This window comes from Micropterus dolomieu, linkage group LG19 (genome assembly GCF_021292245.1).
Source record: "Micropterus dolomieu isolate WLL.071019.BEF.003 ecotype Adirondacks linkage group LG19, ASM2129224v1, whole genome shotgun sequence".
NCBI classification, from domain to species: Eukaryota; Metazoa; Chordata; class Actinopteri; order Centrarchiformes; family Centrarchidae; genus Micropterus; species Micropterus dolomieu.
In genome coordinates, this window is record NC_060168.1 from 15,049,980 (window position 1) to 15,071,825 (window position 21,846).

The 21,846-nt window shown below is 42.0% G+C and overlaps 1 protein-coding gene across 1 annotated transcript in view; it reads right to left on the reverse strand.

Moving 5' to 3' along the window:
• LOC123957404 (A disintegrin and metalloproteinase with thrombospondin motifs 2-like) overlaps positions 1-18,096 on the reverse strand; it is a 115,450-nt gene extending 97,354 nt beyond the window's left edge. Inside the window, exons 1-2 of the mRNA XM_046030159.1 lie at positions 17,917-18,096; positions 15,913-16,322 (exon numbers count right to left, since the gene is read on the reverse strand). Of these exons, the coding sequence (XP_045886115.1) occupies positions 15,913-16,322; positions 17,917-18,004 (498 nt within the window). The 5' untranslated portion in view covers positions 18,005-18,096. The remainder of the gene's footprint in view (positions 1-15,912; positions 16,323-17,916) is intronic.
• Between the last annotated feature and the right edge of the window lie 3,750 nt (positions 18,097-21,846).

A 21,846-nucleotide genomic window follows, 5' to 3' on the forward strand; every position in this document is an offset into this window, starting at 1 on the left:
TTTGCATTCGCTCAGGATGATGTTGGTGATAGCCTACTGTAACGAATTCCGAAATCTGGAGGTCCTTACTCTGAAATTTGAGCAGTGTTGATAGTACAGTCTGTGTGCCGAGATAAAGTAGAAGATAAAGTAATAGGTGGCCAGGTAGCCAGGGAAAATGTCTTGGCAAGCTAACTTAATATGGGATTACCCATTATCCACCGCTCCGGTTAGCATGTAGGCTAGCTACGTTTATAAACTGCAAGTAGCCAGTTAGCTGGCTAACGTTAGTGAGACATGATTAGACTATGATTCAGATGAGAAGAAATACTAAAGATAACTCGCTAACACACAACTTAACACTTGCAGAGATCAACTTAATTATTAAGTTCATGTTACTTAGAAATGTGTTTTATTGTGGCCAAAAAGCTTCTTCACCTAAATTAAAACATTATGTTGGATCAACTTAAATACTTGCATTCATGTTGACAATTATTAAGTTCATGTTACTTAGAAATGCGTTTTATTGTGGCCTAAAAGGTAATTCACCATACTCAAAACATTGTTTTGAATTAATGTAATTCTGCCAGCAGTCTTAACTTAAAAATTCTAGTGGAAAATGTTAACATATTTTTTTTTGTTGACCCAATGTTTGATTTTTTAGAGTGTAGGTTTTAACCAAGGTATGCTGTCATATCAATTTATGCTGCATCTCTTAACTGCTCAGAGCAGGTTATCTTCGTGGTTAACTCAAAGTTACCCATATAGGTGAGCTACACACCACATATTTACTGTAGATTTGTGATAATATAATTTGCTACTTTAATCTTGGAAATTATTTTCTCGTATTACTTTACTCCCCTCATGGGTGGTTTTATTAAAGTGGATCTAATATACAGTTGTACCTTAACATCTTAATCATATTACACATAAAATATCCATATCCAAATCCATAAAATACTGAATAGAGAATTACAACAAGAACCCTGTTAAGATAATTACAAATATACTCAATGCACTGCCAACAAGCTTAACCTGGATATGTTGGATGCCACGGTTTTAGATTTTGCCATTAACATTTCTTTACACTCCTCATCTCCTGACCCAATCATTACACTGTCATCGGGCATTCTTCTGGGGAAAATACGGAGCATGTGTTGCTGAACACGCCCCTTTTAAGTGAACTCGCACCAACTCAAATTATGTTAATACCGACTAAACTAAATCTAATTCACCATCGTAGTACCTTCCTCTCTGACAAGTAATTTTTTCCAAGCCTAACGTTGGCATCCCAGTATAAACCTGGAGTATCAACAGTGTTATATTTATACAATTATTACACAAAAAGACAAAATAATTTTACAGTCTGTATGACAGGGCCACACTGTGTTTTGACCTATGCACAAAAGTTATACTGGATGAAAATGTTAGCCTCTGAGGCCCATTATGTGTTTGGATGGTACATCTGTACTTATAGTTTGGAGAACAAACACTTATGTTTATGGCTTAACATTGCAGATTGATTGAACATAAAACAAATGAGGATGTCAGGTTTTCACCTTAACACGAAAATAATTAATGCCAGTCGAGGTGAGGTTGTTTTAATTATTATGAAGTCTACAGTCCCACGGCATTTTTTTTACCATATTAAAGAATTAAAGTTGTGTGTGTGATCGTCCCCATGCAGAGCTTGAGAGTAACGTGATAAACTGGGCTCGCCGGTCATATTAGCAGGTAGAGTAGTCAGTGTAAGGCAACAACAGCTTGTGGCTCAGCTGGGGCTATGACCTCTACACACTGTAGTGGGAGGGAGGGAAAGAGGGGGACGTGGAGAGGGCAAAGAGAGAAAAAGATGGATGGGCAGTGGAGAAAAGAGAAACAGCAAGAAAAAAAACGGACACCAGACAGAGTGCGTCAACCTATCCTACTGACACACGCTACACGCATTTATTTAGAGAGGTTACTTTTACACACTTCAGTCAGAGACACATGCACAGTAACTAATAACGGTGTTGTCATATTACAAATAAAAAAGATTAACTAAGACTTACAAAGATTAACAAACTACAAAGCCCCCAACAGGCACGAAACTACCAGGAACATCCTTCTGCTTTCTGCCTGCTGTACCCATGTAAAAATCACAAGGGCCTCTGCAAACATAAATCCCTTTAAATACTTGGTCACTACATCTACAGGAATTACTGGACTACTTTGCTTTCCAACTCAACCAATTTGGCGGGAAACCCAGTGAAGTGACAAACCTCAGTAACACTACTACAACGACGAGGGTGTGAGTAATACAGAATCCCACGAAACGTTTGGAGGCAACGACAATTTTAGAGCTGATTGTGTTGAGTCATACTATCACTCCATGAAACACTTTTGATTTTCAATCCCAAAAATAGAGAATTGTCATTTGGCAGCTGACTTAAACCGGAGCACGGTAATGTCTGATATTACGGTACTTCCTGTCTCTTGTGACCGTTAAATAATCTGGGACACAATCCTTAATATGTAATTTTAATAAAATACATTTCCAAATGCACCTTTCGGCTATATAAATTAGGCAGCAGACTAGCTGAGTTCACTAGATTTTACAGCTACCTTAAACTTTACATTTGCACAACAAGTAATTTAGGCAATTACTGGCTCAAATTTGCATAATTGGCATTTGCAGTTAAAAAGCAGGTTCTTGCTGGGCTTAGTGACTCCTACAGTAATCTACTTTAAACATGGGCCATAAAAACAAGTAATCCCTGACACCCACCACAACTTGGACCTTCAGTGTAAGTGTAAACACTTTGAATGGTCCCATTACATTTGACTGGCCCTGGGGCTCACTTCACTGCCTCAGGAAAGCCCTCAGTTCCTCTAGCCCAAACACAACCACACAAAATGACATAAAAAACATCAGTGCTATTGGGAAGAAATAGAATAAAGGAGAATGTATTTGGCCTTAACCCAGCTATACACAGTGGAAGATGGCCTTGCCATTGTGAAATTCCAGACTCAGTCACCACAGAGTGGCTGTGGTAACAGGCCAACACAGCTACAGAAATACTAACTGGGAGGTCAACCCGTTCACAAAATAAATGTGCGCTGCAAATACAGCAAAAATATAAGGTAAACATACTTCCCAAATTTCCAGGTTTTGTGTTACTGCAATACTTGAAGAGTTAAATGTGCCACGCTAAAAGCCACTGAGATCAGATAGAACAGTTTTCTCTTCATGTTTATGTTTCATCATAATTACTGTTTATTTGGACTGATCACATTTTCTTTAAGAGGTTCATCATTGAACAGCTGTTATTCCTTATTTATTGTATTGTCATGTTTTGCATCTGCCACAATTACTTTTGCATTTCATGCTCAGTTGAATTGAAAATGTGGCTAAAAGACGACACAGAGAGTCCAAACACACACCTCCATATGGGCCCACACACACACACACACACACACACACACACACACACACACTGTAAACAGACAGGGAGACAGTCTGAGAGGAAGGGCACATAGCTAGTCCCAGAAATGTTTTCTTTCCCCCAACCGGTGAGAGAAATTGAAGGGAAAAGAGACGTAGGTGGATGACGGCTTTATGCTGTCACACACCAGCAAAAAGGACAGAGAGGAGGGCCCTGTCACATTGCATCCGAGTCAGCTGCAGCCACACCCACCCGGCTGCTGGGAGGGGAGAGGAGAGGAGAGGAGAGGAGAACTAGAGCATAAAGCAAGGTGGAAAAAACTATCCCCTTCTGTTCTGTTGCTCCATTAGTCTCCCATCTCCAGTGTGTCTCATTTCAACTGTCTCTCATTCAACATGTAGCTTGCCTCAAATAGCAGTCTCTCTCCACTTTCACCATGTTGCCAGTCTCCCTGATTTGGCCACAGTGGGGACTTGGTGTGGTGGATCCCAGCTACTAAACTACAGTCTGGGTGGTGGTAGCGTATGTAGAAGTGGGTGGAAGTGGGGTGACAGCACAGAAAGGGAGAAAGAGGATTAGAAATGAACTGTGGAGATAGAGCACAATCTTACAATAACTCCCTTCTCCCCAGTGTGTCTGCATCTGAGTGTCAGTGTATGTGAAAGAGAGAGGCAAAGGATTAGCTTATGAGAAAAAAATCATTTCCCTTTGTGTTACAAGTGAAGCTGTCAATCATTGCACCGTAAGAGCAGCTGTGTGTGCGTGTGTGTGTGTGTGTGTGTGTGTGTGTGTGTGGATAGCTTTTATAAGGATGCATAATGCTGGCTATGGACATAAACTTAACCAATATTAGACCAAGTCTGACAGCAGAACTATTTTATCATTTATCTTTTACTACTCCATTAATAGCTGGGCATTTAATGCAGTTTGTGCCACACTAAGCCATACAAATGACACCACACACTAACATAGGAGGCCTCCACAGCCCTTAATGCACAAACACGCACACCGTGCAGTAGGAAACTGCTTACTATGGACATGCTTCTTTATTGATCCCTGCTCGGCTTTTCTTTCCTCTTTCAAGGGAGGCCAGAGGTCAGGGCTGGCTACAAGCAGCAGTTTGCAGCTAGCAAGGACGTTTGCTCAAGGAAACTCCAACAATAGAAATTTAGAGACTTCAATATACTGTTGATAACTTACATTGCTAATAACCCAATCCCGGCACAGAAACTAAGCTGTTTCCAGGCACTCACATAGCTGGTCTTTTAGGAACAGACAGCCCCCCTCACAAAAAAGGCAAAAAGGTTAGTGTGACCTTAACACACCACATGCTATTATTTTGGTATCAGAGGTTAGGTAGTTACACAGGAGAGACAATTACTCCCTCTGAAGAAACGTTTTTGTGTCTGCACTGAAAGGGACAGCTCAACAGTCACAACCTCAAATTATATAGAGTTTGTGTGGATAAACAAGGTAACGACATCAGTGGTGCGGCGATACCATGGCTACTTAAAGCCCAGTTTGCAACAGTCTCAAACAGGGCTAGGCTAATGACACTCCAACAAGTCCAACATGAAGCAGACAGGTGTCAACAAAGATGGCAAATACCACAAAATAAGTCACCTGAAGCATTACCGGTACCATTCCATGCAAGCGCTTACATGTTCACCAGTAGTTAGATCTATCCCCAGAAACATGCAGCAAGCCCTGCAGCAAACCAAAGCATTACATTACATTACATTATATTACATTACATTTACATTACGTTGACATAACCAAAGCGAACTTACATTTGTGGAACAACATACAAGCGTCAACAAAGCATCAATACAGTACGAGATCTACGACTGACAATACTTAGTTAGTAAGGGCAGCAATAAATACTAGTAGGAGCTAATAGCACATATGGCATCAATGGGGTAAATACCTAGGGAAACAAGTAAGAGTTAACAAAAAAGTGCAATCAATACCAGAGAAATTGTAAGGGGATAGAAGAAGAACAGCACAGGAAGTGCATGTCAGAGGTTAGGAGTTAGAGGTGTTCTAAGAGAAAGTGTTGTTGGTAGAGATGAGTTTTCAAGAGCTTCTTGAAGTTGGAGAGGGACGCCCCTGCTCCGATGGCATGTGGTAGCTTGTTCATTACAGTTTATCATTCCCATACTGGTATAGTCTAAAGTGAGGAATTTTAACTGACAAACTGACCAAAGATATAAGCTGTAAATATGTCACACTGTGGGATTTACAATGATTTAGAATTGTGGGCTTGAAGATTTTTGTTTATTTTGTATAATTCTCTCTCTCTATATATATATACATATATATATATATATATAGGGAGAGAGAGAGAGAGAGAGACACTTTACACAATAATGTATATATATATATACATTATTGTGTAAAGTGTTTCCCACATTGCTCAGCCCAACTCACCTTGTTGCAAGTGTTGATAAGGTGCTGTCCCTGTTTCAGAGCATACATCCATTGGAAGCCCAACTATACAGTAACTCAATCTCACACAGAGCTATACATGGACAAGGTCATCTCAAAGTCTCCATTACATCTTGGCAAACAGATTATATAATTGTAAGGCAGTATCCAAAGCTTTCCTTGTACACGCTGGCAGATGATCAGTCACAGTGATCAAAGCACTAGATGTGTTTCTTTGTTTCTACTGCTTCACTCCAGCCCCCACAGAGTCAGTTATTAGAATACAATATATTATTATATAATATATTACATATGCTGGTACACTAACAATTCCCGAGGTCCTCATGCACTGGCAAAAACCCCCAAACATAATACACTGGGAGAGAAAAAGTGATTATATTTCTCTATTGCAGAAAACAAAAACAGGCAGCCTTAGTAAGATGAGGAGGGTGTGAGTTTCTGTTATGAGGTGCGATCCTTGCTGCTTTGCTGCCTGCTGCACCAAGCGCCAAGCAAAATTACTTTCAACCATAGATACTGTATGCAGACAGACAGACAGAGAGACGGACAGACAGGTTCTGTTCCATTAAGGAACATGCAAACAGAAAATACAAATGAGACAGCTGAACAATTCAACCCAGAGGAAGAACAAATACAACTAATTAGATCAGGCTAGGACAAAATGCACACATATTTTTAGAGTGCAGGGGGTTCGAGTATGTACTTGTGCAGTGAAAGCAACTGGCAAACATAAAATATCTATGATCAGTCAGAGAAGTGTACTAGCTTTTGGAAGCAGGCATGTGACCCTAGCTGAGAGGAAGGGGCAATAAAAAGGGAAATTCTTCATGCTAATCAAGAAGAGCCTCTCTCTCTCTCTCTCTCTCTCTCTCTCTCTCTCTCTCTCTCTCTCTCTCTCTCTCTCTCTCTCTCTCTCTCTCTCTCTCTCTCTCTCTCTCTACACTCCATCCCGTCTGACTGAGCAGGTGGTGACGGTTATGATGCTGCTGTTGTTCTTGTTCAGGTTTGGGCACATTAAGATTCCACCGTTTCCTCCCTCCTCCTTTGTGTTACTGTCGTTTTCCTCCACCTACCCTCCCTCGCTCCCTCTCCAGGCAGCCTCTCTCTATCTCTCTGTATCTCTCTCTCTCATGTTGTGTTTTGTTTGTGAGGATTATGTGGGGAAAACTTTAGGAGTACAAAGCCACCTGTGTGGTGTCTTGGAGGTAAAACAGCGTGGCCTTGGGAGACATGGGCCGGGTCAGCCTCAGGTAGGCAGTTAGAAGGGTTGTTAAGATGCTAGAACACAAGGAGGATGTCCTGTTTCCAAGATCCTGCACATAGGCTGCTGTAAGCGAGAGAACTGCTGATGTGGCTAGCATCAATCAGCTTCCTGCACATCCCTATGGCCTGTGGGACTGGCTAGCTGATTGATTGACTGACTTACTGACAGATGAGCTGGTGGTGGTTGTCCGGCAGGCAAGAAAAAAATTTCCACCAAGGCCCGGGCTATTTTCTATTTTATTACTTATTTTATTTCCATTGACGCTGCAGAATGATGTTATCCATTTTGTGCACTACTACCCTCTTAGCCTGGACTTCAGATAATTTATTTTATTTTGGTAACAGAAACATCACTTGCTCTCCTCACTGATTCTTTGAAATGTGCAAGACAGATACGCTTTTTTTCTAACCATGAAAATCCTTTTTTCCCCATTTATTTGTTTTTTGTTTTTTTGTCCTCTAATGTGCACATGGCAATCATGCGTGGAGATGGCCTTAACATGTTTACATTAAACTCAATGCAATCTACACAAACATAAACTCAACATACAAAGGCATGTAGTATGCCTTTCCTACGTTCAGGCCTTACCACTCTAGTGGCATCTAGTGGTGAGGATTGTGAATGGCAACCAACAGCTCACAGTGCATTCACGTGCTCCTCGGATGGTCACATTTCCCGAGTTGTGAACTTGTTCTTCCGACTTCGGTGTGTTCATGTGCTCTTAAGTCAGAAGGCGGAATCAACATGGACGCTACAACAAAGATGTGTTGGATTAGCATTATCAGAGCAATTCAATTTCTATATCAACCAACAAAAAGTCATTGAAAACTTTCAACATATGGTCCTCTTTTAATATCTTTATATAATGTAGACTACCCCGGCAAAGTATTTATTATTTCTGGCTTCTTATATATTTGTACACTGTTCTGTATACTTCTTTATGTTCAATGTACACCTATGCCTCTTTTTGCAATAAAGATTTAAGGAGGGAAAGAAAAATCTGATTATTCTGACAACACATGAATGTACCATCAGTCACAGCTCAGCCCTCCCATTCCAAGGGCACAGGAGAAGCTATGGTGGCCAACACATTCTGTTGGCTCTTGTGCTAAATTATATGTGTGGTCCACTATTTGTCCAAATTTTACTTCTCTTCTTACTTCTAATAAACCAGACAACTACTACTACTACTTCTACTAGTTTTTGTAGTCAGCATAGTGACAAAACACGCTCTGTAGAGCACTTTGTCCGTTTGGGCTACTGTAAAAAATAGCGGCGCAACATGGTAACTTCCATATAAGGGGACCCGCAGTGTATGTAGACAGAAATTGCTCATTCTAAAGTAATAAAAACAAAAAGGAACATTATGTAGGGTCTTATTTATGGCTATTATATTGCATTTCTCGCAGTTCATAGCTTTCACGTGACATCACGTTCCAAGAGGAACGGCTCCTTGGAAGGCAAAAAAGATGTTATTTTCTGCTGCCTGCCAACTAGGAAGCCAGTGATACACTGTTACTTTGAGTTTGTTACTTTTGTGTTGCCAAAATGCCTGATAGTTGTTGTGCTATCGGATGCACTAATCGACGAAGAGACAAGCCTGGGCTACAGAATTCCGTCCGGTAAAGAAAACCTCGGCAGCAGTGTAAGGTGAGGGATTCTCCACATGGTAAACGTAAACTTCACAGTAGTCGAGCACTGGTAGGGACATGGCATTTGTTAACGGCAGAAATATGGCAGCGGGTGCTGAATATGGATCGTGCTCAACACTGTCCATACCTTTCAATTCAATTCAATTCAATGTAGCTTTATTGGCATGAATGTAAAACAACAATATTGCCAAAGCTACAAATAAATTACAAAAGAACAATTCATTTTATACAGTTCATTAAATAGAGTAAATAAAAAAGTAAAAGTGTGTGTTTGTTTGTGTTTTTTCGCCCTTTCTTTTTTTTGAGTTGAGAGGTGATCCAAATAATCATGGGAAGGTAAATTTAACAGCTTTTGCTGCATTTTTACAGGAGTCCGGTGTGAACACCCATCCTGGTCTGTTGTTCTGCCCTCCCCATAACTGCGCATGTCACACGACTGAAAACTATGAACAGATCCTGCTGAATACTGCAGACTGAACCTTTAAACATAAAGTCTGGAATATAACAGTGACATCACAGAAACCCACATTCCATTACGACATCACAAACACAGTGTGTTCCATCCCCACTACTATAACATTCCATCATGTGATGGATATAACCTGCTGTGATTGTGACATCACACATCACTCGGAGGTGTTTTCCTTTAATCATCGGGGTTCCACTGCTCTATTAATTTGCATGAACCCTGTTATTTTGACCACTCAAACAAACCATGTGCTCTGAGGCAGCACTGAGTGAATGACAGAGAGCGAGAGGAAAAGAAGTCAAGGGGGCTGGTTAAGTGCACTGAGTGAGCGGCAGTAATCACAGCTCTGGTAAAAGCACTCCTTTGCTCTGTATAGTGTTCCTCAAAATGGGTCTGCTCTCTGTCTGACTCTCTCCCTCTATTTTCTCTCTGTCTGATAATAGCTCTAGATTGAGTAATTGTGTGTTTGAGTGGAGCTACACTGCAGGGTGGAACCTGCAATCAGATATCGAGAACACGTTTCTCTCTCTCTCTCGTTCTCTGTCTCTCCATTCATACCATGCCTTAGCAGTCTGGCCTCTCCACACCCCGCTCTCCCTCAAGCCATGCGGTTCCTTCAGGCACTCCTCAACCATCACCCCTCCACTTTTTTTTTTCACACACAGTTTACTCTGCACAGCCAGTGAGGGCTGGGGTCAATAACAGCTGTGCGCTGTGCTGTAATTGATGTCATCATTTCAATTTGAGCTGATTACAGTTGAGAGCTGCTTATCGTGTGACCCAGGGTGGAATAACACACTGTAGGGCCCAGTGAGCTGCTACGCCTGACCAAGCTTAACTGCCGGGCTGGCTGGATGGATGGATGAGTCGGCTCAGCCCAGGGCTGGCTTCTCTATTGACTCTTAATGTGGAGGTAATAACTGAGCGTATTCCAGGGGCATGGCTGGCACAAGTGTCCATGTCGTTGGCATTTAGTGTAGATCTGAGGCTATTATTGTGATGGGCCTGCCCCTCTGTCAACACACTCTCTCATGATTAAGCCCTCTGCTGGCACCGGTAGTGGTGTGTGTTTAGTGGCTTTGTTATGTTAAGTAACTTTACAACCTTCCTCATTTTAATCATATCACAATCACAGCATCATCACCATGTTAAGTATTGTAAGTGTTGTAACCCTGAAGATCATTTTAATAGAATTTGCAAAGAATGGGCCATCTCCAAGCACCCGCCCACAGAAAAGAAATAAATAAAACACCTGTCAATGCTTTGGCATTTCTCCTGCCTTGAGTATTCTCAATGAAAGCACCAAAATAACACTGCCGCCTTTCAGCATTCCTGCTGTGCACTAATAACACACATCAACAGACTGAAGCACACAGCCTACATAAATATGGCATATCAGAATATACAAAGGGCAACACCTGCACAGGATCAGTACTAATTATCTGCTAACAAATGAGGATGCCCATAGTGTACACATTTCATACATAAAATTCTAGTTGGTAAAAAGAAAGCTTGATGAAGACATCTAGCTTTTTGGCTCTAAACTTTCTTGTGCAAAGACAGCGGGCAATACCTTTAACCCTCAACACCACAGGTCTGATAAACACTTGGGAGCAGAGCTGCTGCTAAAAACAGACAGACTGCTCACTAAAGGAACACTGTCTCTCTGTGTCTCTTTCTTTTTTTTTGCCAGAACTCTGTATCTGTGGGTGTTGGGGAGCAAAAAGCTGTCTGCCACGTTCTTTTTATTTCCGTTTCTCTGTCATTTCCCTGACTCTTTTAATACAATCATTAGGAGAGCTCTCCTGCTTGCTGTTACCACTGCTGGACAAGAAACACGAGACCGAGAGAGCAAGAGAAAAGAGGGAGAGAAGCAAGGGGTGGAGACAAATAAAGAGAAATGTGCGCACAGGTTTTTTTTTCATGTAGCGAGGTAAAGACGACTCAGGGGAACTTTTTCACTGCTGTCTGTCACCGCCCTGAGTCTGAGGGTCTGACCAAACTGTAGGTATGATCAGATATGTCGGAGCCCATGATTCCTACTTCAGCAAACGTGTGCAGTATGTTTATTGCATGTATGTGCCAAGGTGTGCAGTGCACATCACAGCTGTGGCAACACGTGTCTTTTCATCCAGGTGTGTATCTACCTGAATATTAGGAGTAAACCCCACGATGACAGGCAACACACTTCCTCTGTTAAAAACTCTCAGACATGAAGATCACTCACCCAGCTGGATCTCACATCTGGCCTGCGTGCACACCTATCGGCTCCATACACCTGTGTGGCCCTCTGTTCCCACGGTAACCTGATGCTGCCCTACCATTTGTCACAACTCACTGATTATCTCAGGTGCTGTGCCAACATGTGGAAGGCTGGAAACCTCTCACTTCAGATAGCTATCTTGATGTGCAGCACTACAATGAGAGTACATGTTTATGTGTCATCTGATTTGCTTCGCAATATGGCTGTACATATATCTACATATATCTGTGCCTGTTTATGGCTTGGAGAGTATATCTTGGTGGAGGATGAGAACACTTAAGACTTTTAGTAACTTCTTCTAGTCATACATTTCCCAGTTTCTCGTTTTTAAACTTTTGCTGGGTCACATTGGTGCATGCTGAGCATTCAAAGTTTAGAAATGGTCACATATCATACTAATCACTATCAGCAGAATCTGTTTCTGTCTGTTTTTTCGGCTACTTGAAGGACAAGACCCCTACACCATGATGACTGGGTGAGAGAGGCGCCTACTAGTGTGCTTAGAGAACATGCTCTTACTGTGATCTGGTTAAAAGGGGCTCATAAACAGTAGAAGGCAAGAAGAAAAAAAGGTCAAATAGACAAGTTCCACTGTTTTATATGATGAAAAATAAACAGTGCATTACTTTTGATGGAAAAATGAAATTTCAAAAAATTTGTAACCCTTGAGCTCCCATCACTATGACTCTCTGTCTCTACAAGAAAGAGGAAAAGCAGGAGCTCTGCTGACACTCACATTCCTCATAAGATCCCAAAAAGACACACACACATGAATACACCTGGCCTCACCTGACACGTTCACATGGAACCCAAGTTCAGGAACCAAGATCCCGGCAGGTTACCGGCACTGTTATCATGAGTATACCAAAAAGCTATTTTCACAGCAGACATTTTGATGTGTCATAGGCAGCGTGCACAAAAACAGGAGCCTGAAACCTAAGGAACTAAATGGGATTCAGCCACCGTTACTTACATTTTTTTTTTACACCTGTGCTGTGACATGTCTTGTCATTCTTAGTCAGTGACAATTTCAAAGCCACAAGGAAATGTACACAAAAACACTGAACACACCGACATCTGTGCACGAAGTGGAAACCTCTTAAGCTTCTGAGTTTTTGTTTTGTTTGATTCATGCAGTCCCCCATTCTGCCCTCTGCGTGTGCACACACACACACACACACACACACACACACACATACACAAACACAGAATCACCGTCTCAGCTACAGTTTAATTTCATTTTGCACTGCACCAATCTAGGACTACAAACACACACACAAACACACAACGCACTTCATAGCTCTCATACTGTATAGTGTGCTGCCTCCTCTCAACCATCCAGAGAACTAACCAGCTGATCACAGCTTCTGTTCACAGAAATCCAATTCTCTCCAAAGGTCATTTGTCCATTCATAGATTTTCATTTTTCCCTGTGCTCTCCCATCCTCTCTTATTTATTCTGGTCATTTGCTACTTCTTGAAATCTATACCCTTTGCCCTCTTCATCTTCCTTCCTCTGCCTCTTTATTATTAGTTGTATGTGTTTTGGTTTGAACCCTATCTGCCCCTGTCTTGGCTCTCTTCCCCCTTCCCCTCATCACACTCCCTGGATCACAGCCAGTAAGAGGTTCTTGGCTGTGAATAGCAACACAGGGCAGAGAAGGCTCTAACCAGGTGTCTGGGTCACTGAGGAAGTGGGCACAGCAGGGCAGAGCTGGGCTACGTGGCTCTGCCGAGTTTAAAAAGGCAGACACGGGCATAGCTTAGGTAGCCTGACAGAGCTTGGCTGTATTCCTTGGCATGCCTGAGTAGGTTGTAAGAATTGATTAGTAATGACATGAGTTGTTCAGAGGCGAGAAGAAACAAATTAAATACAAGTGGACAGCACTAATGTGATTATTTAAAAGGGTTTTTTTGTTGTCACAAGTTGGGTTAACTACTACAGCACTGACCTCAGTAACATTCTTACTTCACTTATTTCTAGAAACATGATTTTAAGGGGTTCACATTTTAAATACATACTCACAAGACCATATGTAGGCTATGTTGGAACAGTTTTTGGTTGTGGTGATCATTCTTTCTGTCCATACTAGGGATGGGCATTTTAAACAGAAATACTATGGACCTATTTGACCAGTCTCAAGATAAGGTCCACTCCATTCAGCTGATGAAGGATGGTAGAAACACGTTGTGGTGGCATTAATACTGTAAGCTGTCTTTACTGTACTCAGCCTTAACACTATTTAGGCTGCAAACTGAGCGTCTCACAGCGCTGTAGCCAAACTGAACGTGCCATACACACGTTTCACTGATGCCTCGTCGTGACACGTTACCTTGCCTTAAAGTATTCTTTTTTTTTTTTATAATTTAGTCATTAATTTTGAAAATTATGACCCATCCCTAGTCAATACTGGCTCTGAAGAGATCCCTTTCTAATGCAACTCTGATGTTAATAATGGGGACAAATTCCTTATTCTGTGCAAAAATGTATTATTATTAAGTTTAACTGAAGTTGGTATGAGACTTCAGCAGTCTCAGTTAAACAAATAAAGTGAATATTTTCATCCGTAAGTTACATTCCATTTAGTATGGAATTTGTTTCTTCTGGCAATGTTTTGTTGCTGAGCTGCGGTGGAGAGTAAAATAAAGAGAGAATTCTGCAGTAAAAAGACCATAACTTTGGAAGATAACCACTCTGATTGCTCAAGTCCCATATTAGCTTTACTGCACTTAAAGCTGTTGTTTTGTTTTTTTTTTACAAAAAAAGTTAGGTTTACATTTGGTCTTTTCAGCAAAATGCATTGTGTGCATTCTTAAGGGCCTGTCAAATGTGTTTATAAACATTTGTAAAGCTGGTTATTTAAATCGTTTTTATACTCGTGTGCATGCATGGTCATAGTGCTACTAGTGACCAAAAACTCTAGAGGATGCCTTTAAGAATGCATTTCTGCAGATAAAGAGCCCCATCTCTTAAACTGCACTCACATTAGGAAGGGATCTCTTTGCGGCCAAAGTCGACAGGAGGAATGATTACAGCAAACAAAAAGTATTTCAATGTACACACAGGCATGTGAGTATTACTTTACACAACACAGAGTCGAAAACATGTGAACATATCCTTAAAAATCCCGACATACCTGGTGGTGCAGTCAGCCACTCAACAAACTAGTGACTGATGCTAAATTCTCATTGGTTGTCTGTAACCATATACTTTGACAGTAACCTTTCCTAGAAATTAGCAGTAGGCCCTGGAATGACAGGCCAGAGAAGCAGCAGCAGTGAGTTGCTGCTGGCTGGTGTCAGGCTAAGTGGGCATGTCAGGCCTGTGCTGTCCTGGCTCCCTGCCTGCTCTCTCAGCGGCTTGCTCAGTCCCCTGTGACCTCAACTCTAAACGGATCCAGTCGCTGATACTCAGCTCCAGTGGTGGGCTGATCTGGCTGACTATGAATACTTTTCCTAATGAGGGGAACTCCTCCCCCCAATCTCATCATTCCCTGTACACATCCTTTTTGCCCATTTTTGCTCCTATTTACTTTCATTTTTTCCTCTGCCCCATGGCTTATCTCTCGCACTTGTCCCTTCCACCTCTTCCTCGGGCACTGGTCTCCATCTTTCTGCATCCTCTCATCTCAGCGGTTCCTGTGCACATTCTTCACACTGTCTAAATCTCACTTCTCTCCCTTGCCGACAGCCATCCACCGACTGTTTGCCATCTCTTTTCCTTTTTATCTCTATTCACCGTCAGCTCTATTAAAAGCATCTACAATTCAGGCTCTTTGAGCAACTGTTGTGCAACCAAAACATTATATGGTGGCGCTTTCAATTCAAATGCTGTCGTAGGGTCAGCTATTTGTCTGGTACTTCTGTGTCTATGTGTAGTGAGCAGTGCAAGCCTACTAAATGTTTATGCATTTAGCTGGCATTGTGCTGAGATAAATACTTAAATACTGAGGTTGTCTGTGAAACATCAGTGTATTCCTTTAATAATCCCTCCCCCCTTTAACATGAGTGAACTAAAATGGGCAGAGGACATAGGGATGAAAACATGACTCAGGTATTTCTCATGGCAGGCCTGATGGAACAACCAGTTTAGAGGACATACGGCTGAACAACAGTATAAATCATAAGTTTGACCCCATGACAGCTTCTAAGCTATGGGGTCAACCAAAGCGTTTCACCAGGGACAGTGACATGGTCAAGTGGCAAAAATCTCTTGCTTTTGCTATTTTGTTGCATCTTTACATAGATTTTTAAAAAGAGACTTCCTCTACAAACTCAATACATGCATCATCTACACTCTTGCGCCCCTTCACGTCATTCTGTCCACAGACACCCTGACAGCGTGCTCAGGGAACAATACAGCAGTCAGAAAGATGAGAGCACAACACAGGTAATAAAGATTGTCCACTCACCAGGCCGTCACAGTTGCTGATAGCCACAGTGGCTCCTGGTGTATCTGTGATGTCACCCACGTATAAGCATTCATCGTGCAGTGGCTCGGAGTGCCGAGTGCTGTCATTGTCATCACGCCACTCAATCTTGGCTCCGGGGGCCACCAGCCTGGCATTGTGATGCAGGCGCAGGTGAAACTCCCGGCCAAAGATGGTGACGTTGTAGTAAAGCCTTTCCCGAGGGGCCACAGGCTCTGCTCTTGGTTCTTCCCACTCATCATTGCCTACTCCTACCTCCCTCCTCCGGCGCCTACGGGACTGCCCTCCTGCCATGTGGCCAGCCGAGACGGCGTGTGACAGGAAGCGGCCCTCTGCGTCCACACTGATCGGTCTCACCAGTCCATACTCCCCCAGGACATGCTGCAGGGAGCCTGGGAACAGGATGGTTCAAGAAAGGAGGAGGTGGTGACGGGTGAGAGGAGAGAGGAGATGATGAGGCAGGGGCAGGTGAGAGAGGGAAAGGTTGTAATTTAGTCAGTAACGTGAAAAAGGGTAGGAATGAAGAACATGAGAGGAGAATGTGTCATAGGAAAAGAATGGGGGATAAACAATGGAGAAAATGGGGAGTCATGGGTGGAGGGTGAATAGGAGGACGAAAAAAAAGACGTGGGAGGAAAAATAGGGGATTAGAAAAATGTCAAGCATGGCATGGAATTATTTATTCCTTATTCTGTGTAAGGAACACAATGTTAACCAAAATGAAATAAAAGCAGAATCCTACTACACACACACACACACACACACACACACACACACACGCACACACACACAGCCCCACCCATGAACCCAGAGGCGACCCCATGCTCAGCCGTGCGCGTTTGGAAACGGCAGCCTCAGCAGTGCTGCGCTCCTGACAATTTCTGCGCCCCTCCACCGTCAATAGGAAAGTCAGCACAAGATCAAGGTGCTAATTGCACCATTGGCTTTCTCGAGCTGTTGTCTCACTGTCAGAAAAAAGGATTTCTATAAGCTCGACACCGACCAAAAAAAACCCTGATCTTCCAACTTAAATTATAAAAGTGCTTTAAATTAAAATGATGCACACTGGAATGCATTTTGCTATAAGTGATCCTATCATCATCATTAATCATCATTACACATGTTAATCACTGCACTCTGAGCAAAGGATACACGTTTTGAATTGTCAGCTAACATTTCTCTTGTGACAGTGACAACACAGACGGCGACCTGAGAGATGCTCCCCGCGCCCACACACACACACACACACACACACACACACACACACACACACACACACACACACACTCACACACACACACACTGAGCCAAGGCCACTTCGTGGTGTCAGTGCCATCATGGGACAGTTGTGCTATCGCTATGTAGTGCTCTTGGTATTATTATTATTATTATTGTTGTTGTTGTTGTTATTATTATTTGGTGATCCATCTGTCATGTCTAATTTATAAAGTTTGCTGACTGGTAAAACCTAATACACATGGTTTATATTTCTTCAGCCCCCGTGTTAAAGGAATGATTTGATAATAGTGTGATCAATAGGCTGACATCCGACTCCAGCGTCCTGTGACAGATCGATAGATGCGACAGCGGCCGAATCGGATAATGTTAGGCTACTTCCCTGCAAAAATCCGACAGTAAACCGGTGCGTACGATGTCCCTTTACACCCCTGATAACATTATCCCCTGGATGGGAGAAAGCAAATCATAACACTGCTTGCACCGCTGAGGGACCTCCGGAAAGACCCTGCAAACACCACAGCAGGACACAGAAGTTGCATATGCGTCCTGCAATGTTGTTTGCAAAAACTACAAAAGCGTGCCAAAAACGAAACACAAGCGGGAGAAACCGGACAGTGTTTTGCCGCTACGCTGAGCTCCAGACTTCCAGTGAGCGCATGAAGCGCCCCGTGAAGCCCTGCTGATAAGAGATCAGCAGATACGTAGAATAACATAAACACTGACCACGCTTAACTGTACTGTACATACCAACGCTACTGGCGATGTAGAGGCCGCTGGTGTGCAGCAGAAAGGCCGGTAGAATAATTAGGACAGTAAATCCAGGCGAGAGACCCATGGCAGCTCCGAACTGCGCAGGTGAGAGAGTGGGACTCCGGGCTCCAGTGTGGTGAAGTTCCCCGCCTGGCGCTACCAGCCACGCCACGACAGCAACAGCACAGCAGCCCGCAACTAGACTGCCAAGTGCACCGGGAGAGACGGAGCTCTCCTCCTCTCTTCCTCTCTCTCTCTCTCTCTCTCTCTCTCTCTCTCTCTCTCCCACTCACTCAACTCTAATCTGTCTCTCTTTCTCTCAACTCCTGTCTCGCACTGTGCGTGCTCCCCCCCTCCCCACTCTTTGACAACTCACAGACTCCACACACACACACACACACACGCACACACCGGGCGCCCACACACTCCCCGTGTGCCTTCGCCATGAGAGATGAGAGGATATATCTGAGAGCGCGCTGGCCGTGCTGACTGACTGACTGACAGCTCGCACGCATCGACAAGAAATGGATTGAAATCAACGAGCTGGCCGCTTTAACACACCTCGTGTGTTTGTGTGTGTGTGGCGCGCTCAAAAGTGATCTTTGCAACTTGGACGCTCTTTCTGGTGTCAATACTACCGTTGAACTATCACCCCGCCGGTCCCTGATATGCTGCAAGCCCTGCATAAACTTTGAATATCCCGACAAGCGTCCTGGGTTGGGTGAGCAGCATCGCCCCGTGTGGCTCAATGGCGGAAACGCACCCAGTTTTGCAGGGCCCAAGGGCCTAATTTACAGTCAGAAAAAAAGAGAGGTCTTACTAGCCCTAACCTGCATTGCCCTCATTTAGCACATCATTTACCCCTCTTGACCACTAATCTTATATTGTTGTAAACACTGATGAGCAGCATAAGGCCAACAACTGAAGTGAACAATAAACTATTATAATTTCAGAAATGGTTTTACTTTACTTTTCTTTTCTTTTTAAAATAATACAACAGGGTAATAATGGGGACAAAGTAAAATAATAATAAAACAACTGACAAATGACTATCTTTGAAGTGATACCAAAATCAGGTATTAAGGTGAATCTGTCCAGTCCCAATTAGCAGTGTGTCAACTTCAAAAAAGCTCTGACTTTATTTATAGTCTTTGGTTTCTGTTGATTTTCTCTTTTGTACCCAGATTTTCAAGGCAACACAAAGCAATAAAAGAGCTCCAGTAGCAAAATAGTGCCTCTTTTGAACTGGCATCAAAAACTGCAAAAGATGCAGCAGAGCAGCATAAAATAATCACAAAATGAGAAACAATGACAAAGTGACAGCTGTCCTATGACATTATAATGAGTGGTGATGGAACAGTGGTTAAACTCTGTCAAAATACAAATGAGATGCGATGCTGGGCAAGTTTTAATTCCTTTTAATTCCTATTTGTCAAAATAAGTCCTAAAAATCGTAGTGATAGCTGTCCAGAATAGGGGTGCAACCATGCTAACAATCATTTTTTATTGTAGTTCAATATGTTGATTATTTTCTTTGATTAATCAATTCATTGTTTAGATTAACATTGAAAAATAATGATAATAGTGGAAAAACCACTGCCACAAGTTCCGAGAGCCCAAGGTAAAATTTTCAAATAGGTTTGACCAAAACACAAAAAAATATTCCATTTACAATCAAATAGGAGATAAAAGAGAAGAGGAGCAAATCCTCATGTTTTAGAGACTTAGAACAGCTAATACTTGATGTGTCCTTAATAAATTATTATCAAAACTGTAAACAATAATTTTTGTGTTGATTGACTAATTAATTATTTGATCAAATGCTTCAGCGGAAGTCAATTTGTAACACTATTTAAAGCTGATGTGTCTTTGCACATAGAGTAAGTAATAGAAAAGTAATTTTAGGAGACTGTCTTTCAACAACCTATCTGCTCTTGTAGTCAAAGGAAATGAGCAGAGGTCAAGTGATGAAAACCTTATTATGGGATAAGGTAATGTTTCTTCTTAGTTAGCTTAGCGTAGTGTAGCTTGCTTGCAACCTGAACAGTGACTATAGCAAATAGTATAGAATCAACGTCCCAGTGGTTATAATGACTTAAAAGATAATATGAGCTTAGACAGTGGAGATACCCTTGGGATATCTCTTTGGTGTTGATGTTGCCCTGAAATTAACTTCTACTCTCTAATCCATCTTGACATTTAACAAAATGCTGAACACAAAGTTGATCTTTGGGGGGGCTAATTCCATTTATGAAATTAGAATCTTCAATCAAAACATGTTTTATGCAAGGTGTCCTGTTTTTCCACTTTTCCTTAGTGTTTTTGTTTTCTCAGAAAAGTTCAGAATTCAGAAAGGTTCAGAAGAGCCAGTACTGCCTGACAAAACTGTGGGTTTTGCAATGATAGTACTCATTCTGAGTATGTTGGCATGCTCATATTAGCATTAAGCTCATAGCAATGCTGTGCATACAGCCTCACAGAGCTGCTAGTGTGACTGCAACCATGTTTTCCACCACTAATGATCCCAATAAATGTCACATCTTCACATTTGCATGTTTTGTAGAGAAGTATCGTTTGAGTGAGAGCTTGTTTTGGTTTTTCTGGTTTTAGTAAATATTGCAGCAAGCAATAAATACAAAGTACGACTTAAAATCATCTTTTCAGAAACATATGATTGTGACGTGTACACTATTGGTTCACCTTGTGGTGCCAACACTGACTCTAATTTTCTAATATTTTGTGATGGCCATGCCCCTTAATTAGGAGTGGTTTCACGAACTACACGATAAAGTGAAACTCCAGGGATTCCTCAATTGCCACATCATCACTGAACTTTTACAGGACGCTCTGGAAAGCAGACTGAATAAATTTCCACCTCCGTCTCTTGAATCATCCAGTATTTTACTACGCACTATTCAGGACTTGTATGCCAGCAACGTAGTAGGAGTGAAGCTTTTCTGAAGGCAACCTTCTAATTTCTTTCAGCTTAGATCAGTTTATTCTTTCTAACATAACTTATACAGTTATGGAATGTAAACTCAGTCGACCGAATCTCCTGCAAAGTAATTGTTGCATTTGCAACAATTTTAGCATCACCAAAATGCATTTAGTTTGTGATTTTGTTTTTCTTCAATATACCAGACAGTGTGTTGATCTTGTAGGTATCTGCAAACGGTTCATAGCCAATGATTTTTTCTTAAATATTTGAGGTTGGACAAATAAAACTGCTTCATAAAGGTTAGAAAATGACTGAGGTCATTACAAAGGTGGTAGGTGTTCACGACTAGTTTGAGACATGACATGAACCTGGTGTTGAAGGCAAACTCGTTCTCATCCTTTACTCTGACCTCCACAACTTCACTTTTAACTGCAATCTATCTATGAACATCACACTACTTCTTGCATAAACACTGAACATAAATCAGAGTGGGTTTACTGTCCACCACATCTGCCTAGGCTAAGACGAGTCCACTTTTCAAACCTGCAACATGTAACTAGCAAGAAAAAATAATATTTTAAATAGACAAATGTCCGCCTTTACAAATCCTGTAAATATCATGTTTCATCCTCCCTCTACTGTTAAAGCTGTGTGGATGTTTTTTTTATTGTTGAACCTGGCTATAAACACATTAGTGCCAGTAGGTATTTCCATCTGCATCACAGCCTGGAGAGACACACCTGCAGAGGTTCTAGATAGGATACAAATAGGGGAAAGGACAGAGGGAAGGCAAGAGTAGGATGGAAAGTGACAAAAAATTCAGATTGAGAAGACCCAAATAGAGCATCAGGCTAGAAAAAAAATAGAGAACTAGATGTTAGACAAAGATGGAGAGACAGGCAAAACTAACCACAGGGGAGTAAAGGTCAGATCAAGAAACAGAGGGGGGAGAGAAAGAAAAAGGAGAGGTGGACATATCTGGGCCAGCA